At 41.5% G+C, this 20,898-nt stretch overlaps 1 protein-coding gene across 1 annotated transcript in view; it reads left to right on the top strand.

Moving 5' to 3' along the window:
* Positions 1 to 20,898, top strand: part of TRPC5 (transient receptor potential cation channel subfamily C member 5) — a 205,794-nt gene that overhangs the window by 14,375 nt on the left and 170,521 nt on the right. Inside the window, exon 2 of the mRNA XM_004379783.1 lies at positions 14,227 to 14,748. Coding sequence (XP_004379840.1) covers positions 14,227 to 14,748 — 522 coding nt within the window. The remainder of the gene's footprint in view (positions 1 to 14,226; positions 14,749 to 20,898) is intronic.

Genomic DNA, 20,898 nt, shown 5'->3' with positions numbered 1-20,898 from the left:
GCCACATACCACCAAGAAAGAAGAACCAGAGTGGAGTGTGTCCTTTGGATCCGGGGTCCCTGCACTGAGAATCTCCTAGACCAAGGGAAAATTGATGACAAGGAACTTCCCCCAGAGCTGACAGAGAGAGGAAGATTTCTCTGGAGCTGGCACCCTGAATTTGGACTTCTAGCCTCCTCGACTCTGAGAGAATAAATTTCTGTTTGTTGAACTCATCCATTTGTGGTATTTCTGTTATAGCAGCACTAGATGACTAAGACAGTCACCAAAGGTGTTAAACATCTATTATGAGACTGGACTATATCATCTTCAAGGTCTCTTCCAACCCTGCAATTTTGCATTGCATATATCAGCCCTGGCAGCTTGGTATGATGAGTAGTCTGGGAATGGAGTTCTCATCTTGACTCCATCCCTCAACTGTTATTTAGCCTTAGATAAATAACTTAACCTTTTTATGGTTTAACCTCTTGCCATTGAAAAATGAAGGGATAATACTCAATAATCTCACAGGGATGCTGTGAGCAATGTTTTGGAATTATTCTAAAAGTATTTTCCAAACCCACATTAAATAGGTGCATAAGGTTTAGTAGAGAGGCAAGAATACAAAGCCCACTATATATAAAAACTACAATGCGGTTCACTAATAACTCCACAGGCAGTGATATGTGGACAGGTTTCTAGCATAAAACCTTTGGAGTTCTGGTAGATATCTGTTTGGCTGTGGTCCACTTAATCATAGAATCATCAGGATTAAATGAAACATCGTGGCCATCTAGTCCATTCTTCCTTCACTACAATCAATCCAAGGTGTATTAACCTTTCACTTCTTTGAAAGAGTTAAACACTCCAATGTTAATTTGATGGAACAGATCTTGGCAGGATATAAAAGAAGTCTGAAAGCAATTCTGTGCAAGTGTCAGTTGTTCAGAATTCTCAAATGTATCTCTAGGACCTCTAGGAAGTCTCAAGTTTATGAATGAATGGCATTATGGGATCACAGATGAATAAGAATTTGCTGGGAGCTAGGTCTTCCCCTTGGCATACCTGAGCACCTCTGCTTCTCTTTTTTGACAATAGATAAGCAATCCCCTGAATCTATGTCATCTTCTGAGAGCTGGGAACTCTGTTCCTGTCCCCATGGGAGTAAAACAATCAATCATCTGGGGGCCTCAACTACTACCACTCTTGCAACTTTCATCAATCTTTGATATTCTTATCCCTTATTAACTGACAACAGTGGCTGCAACAATGGGCTCAGACATAGCAACGATGGTGAGGATGACGCAGAACGGGGCAGCGTTTCCTTCTGTTGTGCATAGGGTCGCTATGAGTCAGAACCGACTCAATGGCACCTAACAACAATTAACTAAATATGAAGGAGAAAAGTAAGCCGTAGTAAATTTAATTTGGAACCCTAGTTCCTTCTAATGCCTCCTTTCCCTTAGCCCTGGCCTGCATTCCTGAAAAGGCACTATAGGATGAAATACTACATTGAGGCTATTCTTTCAGAGAGAAGGACAAGTTTCTCAATTGATTGAAAGATCCTCATTACATTTTAAATGTCTATCCCTTTAAAGTTTCAGATTTGGGGCATGTTTGACTTCAGGGAAATAAGGACAAGGAGCTGATGTTTTCCTTACTCTGTAGTGATCAGCACCTAGCTTACTTCATCTAGGGAGATAGCAGCCCATACTCCTGGCCTGGGAGCATACAGGGAGAAAGGCAGGCAAGAGAAGGTAGCAGCAGGGTTAGAAGCCCAAAGTAGCTCTCCCTTCTCCCATCTCCAGCCAGAGGCAACCAAGCTCCTGCTTCTTTCCTTTGACACTTGGTCTGTTCTGACAAGAACCAAAAGTATTCTGCTTGAGAAGGCTCTATAGACAATGCAGCTGCCATTTCAAAGCAATAAAATTAAAAGTCATGTCAGAGAGAGAAATTATGGGAGTGGGGAAGGGTATTTTCTTGATTTTTTTTTCCCTCTCAAAATGTGATAGAGGGAAAATATATGAGTATATGCAGCACATTACAAGAACATAAGTAAACCTTTGATTGTCAAAGACTGTGTGTAGAAAGAACTTGCTTGCAATTGAATGATGTCAACATGATAAGAAGGTTCAATCAAGAAATTACTTAAGCTGCTTTCCCTGTCAACCAAAAGTTACATAATTTTTAAAAGTGAATTCTGTTCTATTAGTGACCCAGTAATTTAATCTTGGCCATTGTGTACTGAAAAATCAACTGCTCATCATGGTGTACGCTGTCATGGCCACCACAGACTTTTGAATCTTGTTTTTCTGCTAAAGGAGAAACGAGTCCCACTGAGATGTCTGTACTCTGCCCCTGGACTTCTTGGCATTGTCCGGTCTTGGGCTTCCTTACCCAAAGGCTTTCCAACCCTAGCCAAGCCTGCTGCAGAATGAGGGGCTCCTGGTTGCATGGGTGTTTCTGAGATAAGCCACTCAGAAATCCCAGGTGGGGTGTACAAGCAGAAAGAATCTGAATACAAATTCCCCCAGGGTACCTCCAGCAGTACCAACCAGCAAAAGTATTTCCTGTCATTAACGGTAGCATTTGTAGGTTTGCCTAACGCTTGCCTACAATATCCAAAACTCATGGAGTTTCCATTCTGATGATAACCAAGGGCCCTAACTGTGGTATTATCATGTGATGCATGTCCCCTGCCTCCTTTTCAGTGTGTCTGAGGATAATAAGCCATGCCATGGAAAGGTGATCTCCATAATGACCTTCCCAGCTCACAACCCCAGTAGCCCTTCATTCTCTTCATCCCATGGGATGATTCTTCTAGTCCAGGTTCTGGAACCAATCCTGTTTCTAGTCATGGGGACTCTTAAAAGTAGAGGTCAGTAGCTCAGCGGTTGAGCATCAAGTAAGCGAAGCTGCTGGTACTCTCTAAATCTTGTACTTTGGAATCTGTGCCTGAGCCCTTGCCTTGTTGCTATGTAACCAAGCCTCTCTTTATACTCTTGTTCAGTGGTTCTCAACCGGGGAGAAGTTTGACCTCCAGGGGACATTTGACAATGTCTGGAGACATTTTTGGTCATCATACTTGGAGAAAGGGGTGCTACTGGCATCTAGGAAGTAGATGCCAAGGATGCTGCTAAACATCCTACAATGTACAGGACAATCCCCCAGAACAAAGAATCATCTGGCCCAAAATGTCAAAAGCACTAAGGCTGAGAAACCCTTGACTAATTCCAATAACTGAGTCCCTGTCTTATATCCTGCCCAGTACCCCTATTCATGTTGCCAGACCTCCAGAATACCAACCACCTGTCTCCTGGACCTCTGCCTGTATCCATGTTCTCCTGATACAATGCTCTATCCACCTACTAGAACACCTCTCTCTTATTCACTACCAGCATGTCTGGACCACTTCTGATGCCAGACAGCCTTCATTCCACCTGACCACCTTGAGTCCATATATCATGTTTGTTAACAACCCAAGCTCCGGATCCAAACTACCTAGATTCAAGTCCTGGCTCCTCCATTTACTATCTGTGTAACGATAGACAAGTTACTTTACCTCTCTGAGCCTCAGTTTCCTCATCTATAAAATACAAATAATGGTAGTTCCTACCTCATAAGGGAAATGCATGTCAAGTGCTTAGCAAAGTGCCTAGCATGTTTTTAAGTATTGGGTAAATGTTAGCTATTACCTGTTGCTAAGACTTTTCTAGATCGCTAAAGGTCTCTCTTGTCCAGTGATTATCAATCTTAAACTAGAGCATCAGTGTAGAATAGAACTTTTCTGTGATGATAGAAATGTTCTTTATCTATGATGCCCATTATGGTAGCCATCATATGGCTATTGAGCAGATGAAATGTAGCTAATGCAACTAAGGAACTGAATTTTTTAGGTATTATTTAATTTTAATTAAATTAAATTTAAATAGCCAAATGTGGCCAGTGGCTATTGTAATGGACAGCACAGAACTAGAGTTTTTCAAACTCAATCACCCACCAAATAAAATTCCGATAAACCCTCCTGGGGAAGGGAAGACTATTCCTACTCCCTCCCCTTCCAAACATTGAGAATCATTGTCCTAGTGAGAACTGTACTGATGGGAGTGTGTTGCAATCTTCAGGTGGGTTAGGACAGACGAAGTTAAGATTCATATGACTAATTCTGGCTAGTCCTGCCTCTCTCTGCTCCAGTCAGCCCATTGCCAAACAAGCTTCATAAGGTAGAGCAGTGTATTTTCCAACTGAAGAGCTTTTGAATCTTAGGGGACACTTGACCATGTCTGGAGATATTTTTGGTTGTCAGACTTGTTGGGGGGTGGTGCTACTGGCATCTAGTGAGGAGAGATCAGGGATGCTGCTAAACAATCTACAATGCACAGGACAGCACCCCATAACAAAGAATTATCCAGCACAAAATCTCAATAATGCTGAGGTTGAGAAACTCTACCCTAGAGGGATCCTTAAACAATCCCAGATTGTTTAATAGCATATATTCTGCTCTTAAAAATCTCCAAAGACAGCAGGTCTCTAACTTCCCTGGAGAATTCAGTGCAATGTTTACTACCCCCCTGTTTGTTGTTGTTGTTGGCTGCTATCGAGTAGGTCTGACTCACGGTGACCTCGTGAACAATGGAACAAAATGTTGCCTGGTCCTGCCATCCCCGTGATCAGTTGCAAATTGAACCATTGTGATCCATAGGGTTTTCACTGGCTGATTTTCTGAAGTAGATTGCCAGGCTTTTCTTCCTGGTCTGTCTTAGTCTGGAAGATCCACTGAAACCTGTTCAGCATCATAGCAACACACAAGCCTCCACTGACAGATGGGTGGTAGCTGTGCATGAGGTACACTTGCAGGGAATTGAACCTGGTTCTTTGGCAAAGGAAGGCGAGAATTCTCCACTGAACCACAACTGCCTCATTACCTCCAGTTTACTCCCTTCAAATTACTTGGAAGGAAATTGTTCTTTTCCAGTTAGGGATAGACTTTTTAAAGAGCCAGCAATTCTTCAATCCAGAAAAATGCAGGCAGAGAAATCTCTCAAATTATGAGAACTATGGAGAAGGAGAACTGAGCTAGTTCATCAATTGCTAAGATATCAGAAGGAAGAGAGAGCCTTTGAAACCTGCCAGAGTTTTAGGACAAATGATCCATTATGATTTCCACAACATGTAATAAAATGACTGACCTCATTACCCCAAACGGTGGATCAATGAGAAAGGGCAAAGATGTTCTAAGTAGGGATTGGATTTAGATGTTTGCAGCTTCTAAAACCACGAGGAAATATTTTGGAAGCCTGAAATACTAGGGCCATACTTCTTTGAAATTAACAACATGAAAAACATTCATGCTCTCCCCCAACATCTCCTTCTATGTCACAGAAACAGAATTCTGGGCTGAAAGGCCCATGGGGCTGAGCCAGTCAGTGGGCCATATCTTGTATTTTTAGGTCTCCTGAATTCTCTGTGCTACAACTTAGCTACATTTTCTCCTGTTTCATCTTCAGAGGTGTCCTTGGTTATCTAGTGCTGCTATAACAGAAATACCACAAGTGGGTATCTTTAACAAAGACAGATTTATTCTCTCACAGTCTAGTAGGCTACAAGTCCAAATTCAGGGCGTCAGCTCCAGGGGAAGGCTTTCTCTCTCTATCAGCTCCGGAGGAAGGTGCTTGTCATCAATCTTCTCTTGGTCTGGGAGCATCTCAGCGCAGGAACTCAGGTCCAAAGGTTGCACTCTGCTCCCGATGCTGCTTTCTTGGTGGTATGAGGTCCCCACGTCTCTCTGCTTGCTTCTCTCTTTTATATCTCAAAAGAGATTGGCTTAAGACACTATCTAATCTTGTAGATCTCATCAATATAACTGCCACTAATCCATCTCATTACATCATAGTGATAGGATTTACAACACATAGGGAAATCACATCAGATGATAAAATGGTAGACAATCATACAATACTGGTAATCATGACCTAGCCAAGTTGACAGATATTTTGGGGGGATACAATTCAATCCATGACATGAAGGATAGTTGAAAAGCTACTATGTTCATTCCAGACAACCAAACTGGATAACTCAGATCATAAACCCATTTTTCTTCTCCTAACTCTGAGCTTTAGGAAACTCTGAACTATGCTGCATAATCACCCCCTGCTTTCCTCTGCACTTTGCCTAATTACACACAAAATGCTTCTATGTGGCAGTAGTAAGCAGGGCTGGAAGAGCACATTCAATCCTGCAGATGTTTTACCACTATCTGGAGATTTTGAAGATGGACGATAGTTGACAACCCTATGTTTCCTTTGCTAAAACGATCAATGCTAGCCACATGAAGACAAATTAACTCCACCCCTACCCCACTATACCCACATTTAAAGTAGGTGCCAACAGGTAAGAAGCTGTAGTCTGCCTTTGGAGACTACTGCCAGTTACCTGGCTTACCTCAGGTGTGGATAACTGAGAGAAGCAGGAAGGTGGGGCTCAGTAATTGCTTGATGAATGTGACACAATCACTTCTCCTAAGCCTTTTCCTGCAATCCTATAACCCTTGAGTCAGATGCCTGCATATGCATGGAGCAACTTTAAGATAAAACATCATATGGCCTGTACGTAGAGTGTGAAATGAAAACCATGATTGACAAAGTGAGTACATTATTTAACATGAATTTTGCTTCTAGTTTTCTCGTTTGTTTTCCTTTATACCTTTAAGGAAGGCCTCTTACCTACCACAAGGCTACTTCAGGCCTTTTTCTTTATTCTGGCTTATCTCACACTGCTTTTGAGAGTAATGATGAAAATTATCCCTTTATAACCTTTGTTTTACACTCTTAGAACCGAGCTTAATTTTTATCAGCCAAGCTCTTTAGACCTGAACTGGGACTCTTAGTGATACCTACCATTTTTTCAATTGTATGACTATGAACTACTTAAAACAAAATAGAGGTTCTCAGCACCCATTTCTGTGTGATTTACTTATTTTCTACTCATTGTATCATTTTCACAATTTCCTGGAAAAAAAAAAGTCATACCTTAACTGTATACAGAATGCCTTCACAGAGGGCTGGCTCCCCAAAGGTCAATCTTAGTGTATCCCCCTTGCCTACCTTGACTTTTTACCTTTTCCTTGCTTTCTAATACCCATCCTAGGGTGCACCTTAATTTTGGAGTCAATAGCCCCCCATCATTCATTATAACCCACGTTTTACAAAGGAAAATGTACAGAACAGTTCATTTAACCCTTTGTGAAAAATCTAGATTTGAGAAAAATGCCTTTCCAGGTTTCCTCCAAATAGAACCCTGAAATTATAAACTCACAATCTATGAAGTTAGCCATGTATTATTTTCTCATAAACTTAGCTCTTGTTTTATTAAAATTAAGGGCTCCCATCTGATGAGAAATCAAGAATGGGTTTTGTGAACTGCAAAACCTTGAACAATGCTATATAATGTTTATCTGGGTTTAAGGTAGAATATTAGTTGATAATAAAAACTGTAATACTTAATATGTCTGATTACCCAATATTTTGATTATAGATTTATTTATTGATATAATAAATCAAATTGTCAGTCTTTTGCTAGCTGTGGTAGAGTAGTATGTAGTTAACAGTACAGTACAGGCTTTGGAGCCAGACTGCCTGGGATCAAGTTCTGGCTTCTCTACTTCCTAGCTATATGACCATGGGCAAGTCACTTGGCCTCTCTATGGCGGAGTTTCCTCAGCTGTAAAATGGGGATAATTATTATGCCTACATCATAGAGCCATTGTAAGGACTAAATGAGATACTCCAGCATGAGCCTGGCATTTTGAGTGTGCTCAATAACCAGTAGACACTGGTATTATTATCTGTTACTCAGGCTAATGCTGGCCATTGTTATATACAGTATTGATTGTTACATATCAGTACTGACTTTTATAAAACACCAAGTGAGTTCTGTAACCAAAACCCCATTGCCACTGAGTCCATTCCGACTCATAGCAACCCTTCAGGACAGAGTAGAACTGCGCCATAGGGTTTCCAAGGCTGTAATCTTTATGGAAGCAGATTGCCACATCTTTCTTCCATGGAGTGGCTGGTGGGTTTGAACTGCTGAGCTTTCAGTTAGCAGCCAAGTGCCTAATCACTGCACTACCAGGGATTCTGGTTCTGTGACATTATTCGCAAATATTGCCAATTTTAGTCTTCCGATCTAAATTAGATACACCTTGGCCTTGAAATCAGCTGAGATGATGTAGCAAATCTTAATTCTGAAAGTTCTGTTTTTACCAGAGTCTGGGAAACAGATTGTTTCCCATCTAATGCCAATGACTGCTCCAAAGTAGCTCATGCATCACCACTACTAGCTAACTGACCTTATAGGTAGGCAGAGTGGGCGGCTGGTAATGTGACATGATTAGATGCTGGTGTTCTTCATTTCTGACTAATACAAAGAAATGAAATTTGATTTCCAACAGTTCCTTGGGCTGCTGAAAAAGAATGAACATTGATTTTATCTGGCATGATCAGGTAGGGGAGGAGGGGACCCCAGCAGGTAGAAAAAGAGAGATTGTAATTTCACTAAATCCAGGCACAAGATGGGAGATTCATTTCCAACATGATGCTATCAGGCCAGCTGTGGGAGGAAATGCCAATCGGGGAGGTTCAGCCTGTGACCAGATGGCATTGTGGGCATGAATGAGGTGGATCCTGATAAAGGTCTGTCCATTAATTACAAATGGGGGGTTTAATTTCAGAAGCCTGTGATAAACTCCACTAAGTGTGCCTGCCTAAGGCTGGTAACAATAGGGCTCAGAAAAATTCCAATTAATAGATTGTGTCCAGTGATGACGTTAATGGAAATGAATGTGTTATTTGGGCCCCTTGAAAACAGTAACCTTGTAAAAGGTCTAGCCAGCCCTAAGAGAGGGGAGAGAGGAGAATTGTCTATTCCTCCGTTGTGTCCTCTGGCAATGGAATTCAGCTGAAAATAGGAAAAAGCTGACTTTAACTCACTTTGTTCATTGCACTGCAAGTGTTTTATGTGAATTCTGAGCCAAGCAGCTCTATCCCATGCTCATTAATCCAGAAGGATCCCGGAATATGCTGCTAGCTTTTCAACAAGGAGTTCTAGGGCAGACCCAGGAGCAAACTCATTAGGGCCTGAATGCAAAGCCCCAGGGAGAGGCAGGCAATGTAACTTCTTAAGTGCACATGTTCTTAGCCTGCACCATTGCAAGTTTTAAAATTCAATCAAGTTGGTTCATGCCCCAGGTTGCTTTCGAAGTACAGGTGTAGATAATATGAACCAAATCTAATTTCTTGGCCTGTTGATTTCCTTCCCTTTTCTTCCCCAAACACTACCACCTCCCTCCCTTTTAAAATACATGATTTTTGATGGGGAGCCTAAGATCATTCAGCATGATTTTGGAGTTCAAAGAAAAGGCAAAACTTGATAAGAAGAGAAAAAACATAGAATTTTCCACCTGATCTCAATCTGAACACAAAATGGCTGTTAAAGGATAATTTTTTTAAGAAAGGTTAATTCATGATCCTCATACAAATTTAAATATCTGTCAAAGATTTTATTTAACTCATTCATTAATGAGGGAACCAGTACATCAGGGGTCTGCAAACTACAGCCTGCAGCCCAAATCCGGCCTGCCACCTGTTTTTGTAAATAAAATTTTATTGGAGCACAGTCACACCCATTCATTTATGTAATGTTTATGGCTGCTTTTCTGCTACAATGGCAGAGTTGTGTGGCAAAGTCTAAAATACTTACCTAGTCTTTTACAGAATAAGTTTGCTGACCCCTGCTGTAGGCCATCAGGAATGAAATAGATTTACAAATACAAGCAAAGTGATCAATATCCATAAGGTGATAATCAATTGCATTCTACCAGACAATTCATTTGCATTTGCATGGACAAAAATTATTTGCAGTACTGTAAATCTTCTACAATTTACAGAGTTATAAAATAACTCAAAGATAATGAAAGGCATAGATAGTCCAGAAGGGTATACTAGGCAGGACCTCCAGTTTTGTTTTGGGGAATTTTTTGCCCAATTCAAAGTCTTTCGCAATTCTTCTTGGCAGCTGCTAAGAGAAAGTGCATGTACAGAACCACTACTAGTAGTAGAATCCATCTGAAAGTGGAATAGGAAGCAAGCTGCACAGTACATTGTGATGGCCCCTGGAAAGACAGTCACCAAACTTAAGTCACCACCAGACTACTTCCTGAAATTCTCACCTCAGGGCCAAGGTATTCTTTCTAAGTGCCTCCAATTAAAATGTGGAGTGGAAGTGGGATAGTTCTAGATAAGGTTATCAGTAATTAACACTTTGAAATGAGGTATTTTACTTAGATTAGCTGACCAGTCACCTAGAAGAACCCAAAGGTTCCAAGAGGAGAAACCTGATAAAATTTAGTGAACCTAATCTCTATATACATAAGCAGCCTCAGCAGCTACTCTTTTTTTGGGGGGTGGTCATGTTGTAAACATGTTTTGTTTGTCCTGAACACTGTCTGTAAATTTTTTAAGCCAACATTTAAAACTTTAAGAGATTTTACACAAAAGTCCATGTTTCTGACTTCTCTTCAAAAATTACAACACTAGGCAGGCCCTTGTTCATGCTATAACAACGGGCAGGAACTGGGCAGCAGCTTCCACCTTTGAGAGTGTATGCTCTGAAGTTCCAGTTCCAACAATTCACTCACCCAAATTATGCATGTGTACTTACACCAGGCTCTCTTCACATATTTCTGTTACCTATTTGGCCTCTGTTGTGAACATATCATGAAGTCCAGATTATTATCAGAAAGCTCTGACCCTCATTATAGAACTGTCTGTTTCTTACCATGCTCTCCTGATGGTCCACGGTCCCTGCACAGCCTGGGGAGGGAAAAGCAGCAGGATAAGGAGAGGGAGAAGCAGAGGGAGGAAAAGGAGTAGAAATCTGTGCTCTATGGATCACAATCTCCATTTGGAAGCAATAGAATCGTGAAAACCACAGGCAGGAAGTGTTCTTTGTTTTTGAGACATCAGCCTAGTTCCCTATGGAGCCAGTCTCCTAACCTCACCTTAAAAACAAAAAAAAAACCTGTTGCTGTGGCGACTCATAGCAACTCTATAGGACAGAGTAGAACTTCCCCCATAGGGTTTCCAAGGAGCAGCTGGTGGACTCGAACTGTGGATCTTTTGGTTAGCAGCCAGGCTCTTATCCATTCTGCCACCAGGGCTCCAGCCTTACCCTAGAGTCTTAGAATGTCTACCTTCTCAGCTGGGCATGGGAAAGGCCTAAGAGAACTAGCTCACATTGACACAAATCATGGGAGCCAGATTTGTAAGCAGGAGAGTCGATTTCTTAATTTGACGATAGGAACTGGAATTGCCTTTTGCTGAGTGACAAATCTGTGTCTAGCACTGTGGAAGATGTTGTGCGGCAAATAATAGCAGACTAAGACAGTTCTGCCTTGAAAGAGGTCACAATCTTATTGAGGGGACAAGTGCTCACAACATTAGAGTGGTCAGCAAGAGATGAGATCAGAGTTAGGAGGAGGAGCCATTTAAGTAGCCAGGGCTAGAAATGGCCCTTGACTGGCAGAGAAAAGGGTAGAGACCATTCCACACAGGACATCACACGAGGGTGGGCACACAGAGAGCAATGAATGAGGAGGGTCACATACCCAGCAAGTCAAATGGAGGATCATTGTTGAGCGCAGGCTCAAAAGACGATGGCATCAGATGGCTCCAGGGAGCATTTCATATTGTAGGCATAAAGAGCAACCTTTCAGCTCCATGACATAAGTGGGGCTAAGCAATATTCAACGGGTACCACTGTGTACCTTGGCCAGGTCTGGCAGCATTGGCACAAAACAAAAAGAGCAAGGAAGGAGAGAGAGAGGACAGGACGAGACCATGGTAGGGAACAGTAACATACCTCTAATCTCAGGGAATCCTGTGCAACAGGTTATCTCCCCCTCCTCTAGACCATAACAGAGATTGAGGAGTGCCCCTGCCCACTGAGAAAGGGCAGATTTCCCAGATCTGAGCTCCTTTATTCCTGGGCAGACTGTGACAAATTGCTCATTTACCATCTCTCTCAACTCTAGGCTTTATGCCGGATGTTGTGTTTATGTTCATTCCTAGGCCTGCTCAGACCTACTTCTTGGTTAGCCTGTAGGTTTATGTTAATTTCTGAGATTATTCTTTCCTGTGTCCAATTTACTTTATGAGCCCCTTGCTGACTTCTTGCTGTCATGTTTGTAGCTACTTCCTCTAAATGTTAGACAGTGTTTACTTGCTGCTCCATCCAAGCAATTGATGGCCAATGTGCAGCCAGCTCTCAACCATTCAGAGGCTGATGCAGCCACTAGGTAAAGGAAACAAACTCCTCCTCCCCCTGTCCTCTACTTCCTCCTCCTTTTCCACCTCTCTCCCATTCCCAGTTTTCTGGCCACTTCCTGTTTGGGAAGCCCTACTCAAGGTAGGAGGGAGGCAAGGATGATAAAAAATTGTAACTCATTCATTTGTCAGTTTGCCAGCAACTGTGGGCCTTAAAAAATAAAATAAAAAGCAGCTTTAAGAGTAAAGAGAAAGAAGCTATTGACTAAAACAAGATTTGTCTATTCTGCGAGAATTTCAATTATCCATGTTCTCCCCAGTTAAAATAAGTATTTTGAACTTTTCTCCCCTCTCCCCCAATTGTATTAAGGTCAATATTCCACAGTCCTCTAGAATCCTATCCACACTTTGAATACTCAGCTCCACACGTCCATGAAGCCCCCCACCCCCGACTGTTCCAGTCCTCCCCATTCTCTAACTCTAGATCCTACTACCTTTAAACTTCTGTGGGTCTAGGGAGCTGCTTCAATTCCTGAGAATAGGCTAGGTCCCAAAAGACACACTTTAAGTCCAAGGTTTTTAAGTTCATTGATCAGCAGACACACTCACCCAGAAACACTCCTGAACACACAAAGAACCCCATACCTTTCACCTATAACTGGTATTTACACCAAGTGTTGTTGTGTCAGTTGCCGTCGGCCCATGTGTGCAGAGTAGAACTGTTCCATAGAGTTTTCAAGGCCGTGAGCTTTCAGAAGCAGATTGTCAGGCCTGTCTTCTAAGGCGCCTCTGGTTGGGTGTGAACCACCAGCCTTTCGGCCAGTAGTCAGACACTTAACTGTTTGCACCACCAGGGACACCAAGCATTACCTCATGGAAAAATCCCTTTGCTATTTATTAGTAACTATTCCCCCAAGCCTAGGAAGTCCTAATTTACAGAGTACTCCTTCCTAACAATTATGAATTCTCTCTACCTTCCTGGGACCTACAGGAAGTTGGACAAACTGTGTCTGGCCTTGGTCTTTTGTCCTCTGAAGTCCTATATACAGACAAAGTCAATGTAACTATTTGAGGGAGTCTTCTCTTCAGCCCCCAGGACTTGATTTAGTGGCATGGTCTTAAAGGTTACTGATTGTTTAGCCTTTAGAACAAATATTCCTGCAGTCTCTACTGCTCATTTGGAACTGAACACCTACTACTATGTACTGTTATGTACCAATTTTATGTAAGTCTGATCTACCCAATTAAGCACCAGAAGGGCAAGAAAAAAACGTCCTTTACCTCTCTGTTTCTCCACTATGCCTCAGACAGAATTGGACATGTTGTAGTTGCATAGTTTAAGAGCCAAACTCTAGCGTCAGACTGCCTGGGTTTGAATCTTGGCTCTGCTACTGAAAGCTGTGGGGAGAATATTTACCTCACAAAGTTGTGGTAATCAAATGAATAAATACATACAAAGTGCTTAGAATAGTGCCTGAGTCCCATACCCACTGCTGTCCAGTCAATTGTGACTCTTAGCGACCCTATAGAACAGGACAGAACTGCCCCATAGGGTTTCCAAGTCTGTAAATCTTTATGGGAGCAGACTGCCACATCTTTCTCCCATGGAACTGCTGGTGGGTTCAAACCACTAATCTTTCAGTTAGCAGCCAAGTACTTTAACCACTGCACCACCAGGGCTCCTTGGCACAGAGTAGCACTCCACAAATGTTAGCTATTATGGTAAGGAGGAGAACTGACAAGAGAATGGTGACTCCAATTCCGGAATTATCAACATTTGATGGGCTAGTCGCTATGAGTCAGAATCGTCTGGATGGCAGTGTTTTTTTTTTTTTTTTTTTTTTGGTTTCTTTTTTGCATTATGCTCCATCTCTCTCCAAGCCTTAATCCTGCCCTTCTATGCTTCTCGTTTTCTTGTACCCAGGTTCCCACTCTGATGATGGACACCCAGTTCTCAGAATTCACACCGGACATCACTCCTATCATGCTGGCCGCCCATACCAACAACTATGAAATCATCAAATTGCTTGTCCAAAAACGGGTCACGATCCCACGGCCCCACCAGATACGCTGCAACTGTGTGGAGTGTGTGTCCAGTTCAGAGGTAGATAGCCTGCGCCACTCCCGCTCCCGGCTAAACATCTATAAGGCTCTGGCAAGTCCCTCACTCATTGCCTTATCAAGCGAGGACCCTATTCTAACTGCTTTCCGCCTGGGCTGGGAACTCAAGGAGCTCAGCAAGGTAGAGAATGAGTTCAAGGCTGAGTATGAAGAGCTCTCCCAGCAGTGCAAGCTCTTTGCCAAAGACCTGCTGGACCAAGCTCGGAGCTCCCGGGAACTGGAGATCATCCTCAACCATCGAGATGACCACAGTGAAGAGCTTGACCCTCAGAAGTACCATGACCTGGCCAAGCTGAAGGTGGCAATCAAATACCACCAGAAAGAGGTAAGCTGAGCTCTTTGCTTTTGGGGAAGCTTAAGCCCTCTAGAATCCAGAGCAACAGAGCAAGAGTCAGCATTTTTCTACCACTTAGCTAACAAATGGTTAGACAGTCCTCAAAAATAGCTAGGCCCATTCATCCAAGGCATATACAGCCTCTGCATTTTTTCTTCATAGCCAAAAAAGTGGGTAAAAAATACTGATCATCTGATTCCTTGATGGGAAAGCATTCATTCAACAAATGCTTATTAAATACTTTGCTGGGTGCTTGGGATACAGAAAACAGGCATTGAGTCTGCCTTCCTGGAGCTTTCAAGCTAGTGGTAGACATTAAATAAATTATTACAATTAATGAATATATAATTAAAAACTATAATAAGTGCTCTGAAGGAACAGTGTTGTATAAGAACACATAACAAAGGATCCTACCCTATATACTGGGGCCCTGGGCAGTTGTATCAGGGAAGGCTCACTGGATGCTGGTAATTTCTGTACAACTGAGTCCCTGGAAGCCCCTCAGCAAGAAGGCTAAGATATGCATTTGAAAGATGGAGTATACTCAGGGCATTGTAGTTCTGTTGAAGACTAATGTCTGCTATGAAGGCTGGACCAACATCTGCGATGGTGTGACCTCCAAACTGAAAAGTTCCACCTCACTGGGGGAGGTCAGTTCAAGCAGATCACAGAAGAAACTTTGCTTTCCACCTAGGCCAGATTTACAATCTATCACCTGTTCTATGCCATTTTATCCAACAATTTTGGGGAACCTCCTAGCAATCTTAATTTGGCTCTTTAAGGAGGCAGCACAGTACAGTAGAAAGAGCAGGAGCTGTGGAGCGAGAGCATCTAAAGATGGAATTCCAACTCACTAGCTGAATGACCTGGGGAAAGTCATTCACATTTTCAGGGTATCAGTTTTCTCATTTATAAAATGGAAATGACAATAGTTCCTCTATTTCATAAGGCTATTGTGGGAAATGAATGAGAAATGCTAGTGTATAAATGCATGGCACCAAAATCCAAACTAACTGCCGTGGAGTTGATTCCAACTCATAGCGACCCTATAAGACAGTAGAACTGCCCCATAGGGTTTCCAAGGCTGTCAATCTTTTCAGAAGCAGACTTCCACATCTTTTTCCCACAGAGCAGCTGGTGGGTTCAAACTGGTGACCTTTGGGTTCACAACTGAGCACTTAACCACTGCACCATCAGGGCTCCTAGATGGGGACAGTGGACTATTTATTTGGTTTAAAAGAACATGACTTACTGTGGCTGTCAGTAAAACAGAGGCCTTAAGGTACCACAGAGTCCCAGGGTGGCGCAAATTGTTAAGTGGTCAACCACTAGCTGCAAGGTTGGCGTAGCACCGGAAGTGCTTTAATATCCGTTTCCATCTCTCTTCCATGCTACCTAGAGTCAGATTCACACAGGTTGACCTCAGAGGTGCTTGTCATCTGAAGGGCAACCGGCATCACCATCTCTTCATAGGTCCAGGCTCGGAGGCAAATAATATTGTGTGTTCACCTGGTCCCTTTCTCTTAGACAAAGAAAAAAATATATACTATGCCTTTGAAATGAGGCAAAAACGAGTATTTTGAAGAGATTTTTTTAAAAAAATGACAAAAGGCCAACAGGCTGATTGAAAGGACTGCACTGTATATGCAATATGTTGTCATTGTTGTGTGCCATCCATTCGAATTCGACTCATAGCAACCCTATCGGACAGGGCAGAACTGCCCCATAGGGTTTCCTAGGCTGCAATCTTTACAGAAGCAGACTGCCAGGTCTTTTCTCCTGTGGAGCGGCTGGTGGGTTCAAACCGCCAACCTTTTGGTTAGTAGCCAAGCACTTTAACCACTGCACCTCTAGGGCTCCTTATATGCAATACAGTATATTGATATAGTATTTTGTATATGCAATATAGTAGGCCCCATTTCCATTGCTGTCGAGTCGATTCCAACTCATAACGACCCTATAGGACAGAGTGGAACTGCCCCATAGGGTCTCCAAGGAGCAGCTGGTGGATTCGAACTGCCGACCTTTTGGTTAGCAGCCATAACTCTTGACCACTGCGCCACTGGTAAATGGATAGGCTGACCCTTGAGTCTCCTTATCCTGCTTTTGTCACCTAATTTTTTAAGTTATTTTAATGAGCCTGAATTACTTAAACTCATTTTTCTCTTCTGAAAAATGGGGACAATAACAGAAGTACCTAACTCTCCAGAGAAATGTAAAGAAAACTTAAATAAAAAAGGTAATGTGGTTATCCATAGCACAGTATTCCAAATATAGTAAGTACTCAGTAAATTTTCACTGCTATTATTATTCACCTTCATTGTTACACAGGGGGCACTTAGAGCATATGGTCTGTGTATTAAAATCCAAGGTCCTTTTAGAATATAAATTGTTTCCAGGCGATAAAACAGTTTATGGAAACAGAAGTGTTAAAAAAAAAAGATATTGCAGAATATAAAGTTTTCATTCCTTACTTCACTGGACAGGTGATGAACTTCATAATTTTAGACCTCCATACCCCTGAAAATTGACAAAGCATTTATTTTCAAACAATTTCACTGCAATACTTCATCGATTTTGTATTGACTGTTCCTCTCCCAACTATTTCATCACTTGACCTCCTCTGCTCATATAATCTTCATTTGCCAGTTTAAGTTATTGTTCCATTTGGGAACCACTGTGCTAACTTCCTTGCTCTCACGGGAGCTGGTTGGCATATAACTATAGAATCACCCTTGGGCTCTATATTAATTTCCCTCCAATGCTCAATAAACTTCACATCACTTTTTTCCTCCAGTTTTAGTTCTTTTAATTTCCTAAAACTTTGTCTCCTTTCTCCCTTCTTAATTTCTCTTACTATTGCTATTACAGAATATTTCTATGGAGCCCTGGTGGTGCAGTGGTTAAGAGCTCAGACTGCTAACAAAAAGGTTGGCAGTTCGAATCCACCAGCCGCTCCTTGGGAAATCTATGGGGCAGTTCTACTCTGTCCTATAGGGTCACTACGAGTCGAAATCGACTCAGTGGCAACAGGTTTGGTTTTTTTCTGGTTATTATATGTTCATGAAGTATTTCTCAGCTGTCATTATACAAACTTGAATGTACCAAGGGATAATATTTCCTTTTGGTCTTTGAATTAAGTATTCAAATATTCCAAAATTGTTTCCAAGGTCCATTTGCTGAGTACATTAAAGTGGAAGGAATCACATTTTCTAAACATGCACAAATGTTCAGGTGTCCACATTCCTTTCAACAATAAATGAGCCCATATAATTCGAGTTTCATATTTTACAGGCCACATTATATTTAATCCATAACACTGGCAAAGTAGCACCTTTTAACTACTCAGAATTATAGATATTCAGCAGTAATATGAAAGCCAATCCAAAAAGCACTGTATTTATGCAAAGATCAACAATTTTAGGCCCGGTGCTATTGACTCATCGTTGTGAATCAAATCAAAGAGAATCAGGGCATTTAATAGACTGAACAGTTTCAGTCAGAGCACATCAAAACTCCAACTCCAGGTTTGCAGCAGAGCTACTGAGTGACTCTCAACTTCAACGTCAATTTCACGAAATTTCATAGAACCACATAAACCTAAGTGTTGCCCAAAGTTTAGTCTATTCCATAGCCAGAATTTCAGAATTATTTTCAGATCTATATACTTTGTTCTAAATATTACAAAATAAATTATCTTAGCAATGGCCATAGATCAATTTTAGCTTAATATTTTCTCTTCAAACTAAACTATACTGATTAGGAGGGCAGGCTTGAGAATTCAGATGTATCCTAAGGTTTGCAATCCAAAGGCACGGTCTCAGAAATGTAAAACATGATTTATACTAATCAAAATCTGTAAGTCTCTTCCAAAGTGTGACTTTATTTCCACTAAAGAACTCTGTAATCCTTCCCAATCTGTGAATTACAGTTTTTAAAAAAATATGTGGTTCCATTGAATCTTAAATGAATACAGTCTCTAATTTTTCTCTATTCAATCCACATGTCTAGTTTAAGACTGAATACTCTTACCTTCTGAACAAATCAGGAGTGTCTGTGATTTGGGGTGTGTTGTATTTGGTTTTGTAATTTCAAATTTAGTTTGTTTGGATAGCTTAGCACACCAGTAAGAAATACAATCTTGTTCCAATAATTCAGGTGTCTGTGAACACTTCATTCTCAAGAATCCGTGATCTGAGGAAGACTGATAAGTCTGTTTAATAAATCTCTAAAATCTAGCCTTTAAATATGTGAAACACACACACAATGCTTAAGGTCATAAGCATAAAAAAGGCACAATCCTAACCATTTATTTTACCATAGTATGCAATATACTTGATCACCATTTTCTCAGTACAAACTCTCCTAATGTCAGATGTGATAAAATTGGGCAAACGAACCTTTTCTTTGGATGCAACTAAACAAATGAACCTAATTTTATTATCCCATTATATTTATGGCAAGTGAACTCAACTTTTCCATGTTAGATAGAATTCCTCAACCTCCTTGGTGGCATATAGCTTTTGTGTGCTAACTTGTCAAGAACAAATATATATTCAACATATCTTAAGTGGATCACACCTCAGGGTATAGTAGAACACATTCAGTCTGAGGGTTGCATGTTGGGAGCTCCCAAAACAAGTTGGGGACATATTTTAAAAGGCAAGTTTTCCCAGAAGAAGGTTGGTAGGAGAGTGAACCAAGAATTATCTCCCAGGACCGGAATTAATCAAAGGAGAAACAATCTCTAGATGGGAATGGGACAGCTGAGGTAAGAAGGAAATTTGTCTTCATTTCCACATCTGATTCCACGCTTGATTCCAGTTGGACCACAAGGTTCTATCTTCAAGTTTCATAAACCCTTACTCATTACCAACAATGCAGCAATCCATGCCTAGAATTTGAGTTCTCTTATTAAAACTAATGGGAGGAGGGATAAGACCAGGGGAGCACATGACATCCTAGGAGATGGGAAAAAAATAACCATAGCTGCAACTGATCATATATGTAGGGGAATAGAAGAAGATGAGGCTGGAAAGGTAAAGTAAGGTCAGACTTTAGAGAGCCTTGAACATTAGGATAAAAACTTTAGATAGGGTGACTAACTTTACCCGTTTGGCCAGTACCTTTCCAGTTTTACAACTGAATGCCTCAAGTCCAGGGAACCTCCTCAGTCCCAGGAAAACCAGGACAATTGGTCATCCTAAATTTAGACTATATCCACATAGCCAGTGGGAAACCACTGAAGAAAAATGATGTGATTTAAACAGTACCATAAAAGGATTAATCTAGTGGCTGTGAGTAAAATGCTCTAGAAGGGAGAAAAAGGCATAAAACAAGGATATTAATTAGGTGTGTAGCTCCTTATCATCATATTCCATTACATAATATCATGGAAGTAAAGGAAGGCGTTTCTTGTTCTATGTCCCCATACCCTTCCTACCATGCTAGGGTTAACCTAACAAACTCTTCCACTATAAGGCATCAGTAGCCTATAATGACATAGTGTTACCACTTTCCTGGCTGAATTTGCATTTCAATAGATACCAGAAAAGTAAATGGCAGGCATTTCACAGATTGAAACAGTAAGGAAGAGATCTGGGGGTTGGTACTTTTGGCAACACTCAAAACACCACCATGCCCCTGATATACCTAGGCTCTCCAGAATTACCAGTGTCTTGATTGAGGGGACCAGTTGCAGCCACCAGCATCAGCAGACTCTGGAAGACTCACCTACTATCCTAGGAAGGCAGATTGGCTTCTTTCTGAAACACAGAGTTGAGTGCTCCAGTCCTGTAAGTGAGGCATTGTACTTGCTTTCTTCCAGGAATTTAAAAGAAAGCCTGAGTTCTTGGTATGTGATATGGGTTTCTGAGAACCGAAGGAGTCATTAAATACTAATTGTGGAAAGGGTGCTTTCTAATCATCAGACCACTTTAAAATCTTGTTTCCCCATGAAGACTTCGTGACTCAAGCTTAACCAACATCCAAACACAGAACTTGAGAAAATTTGACCAGTGAGACTAATGTAAAAGGAGCCATCTCAGGGGATCAACAGGTAGACTACTTCCTTAGCACCCATATTCAGGAACAGAAGAGTAGATATGTCACTTCCCCACTCTCTGGTGCCATTCCTGCTGA

Source organism: Trichechus manatus, unplaced genomic scaffold, assembly GCF_000243295.1.
Source record: "Trichechus manatus latirostris isolate Lorelei unplaced genomic scaffold, TriManLat1.0 scaffold00068, whole genome shotgun sequence".
Lineage (NCBI taxonomy): Eukaryota > Metazoa > Chordata > Mammalia > Sirenia > Trichechidae > Trichechus > Trichechus manatus.
This window is presented reverse-complemented; position numbering and strand designations above follow the sequence as displayed.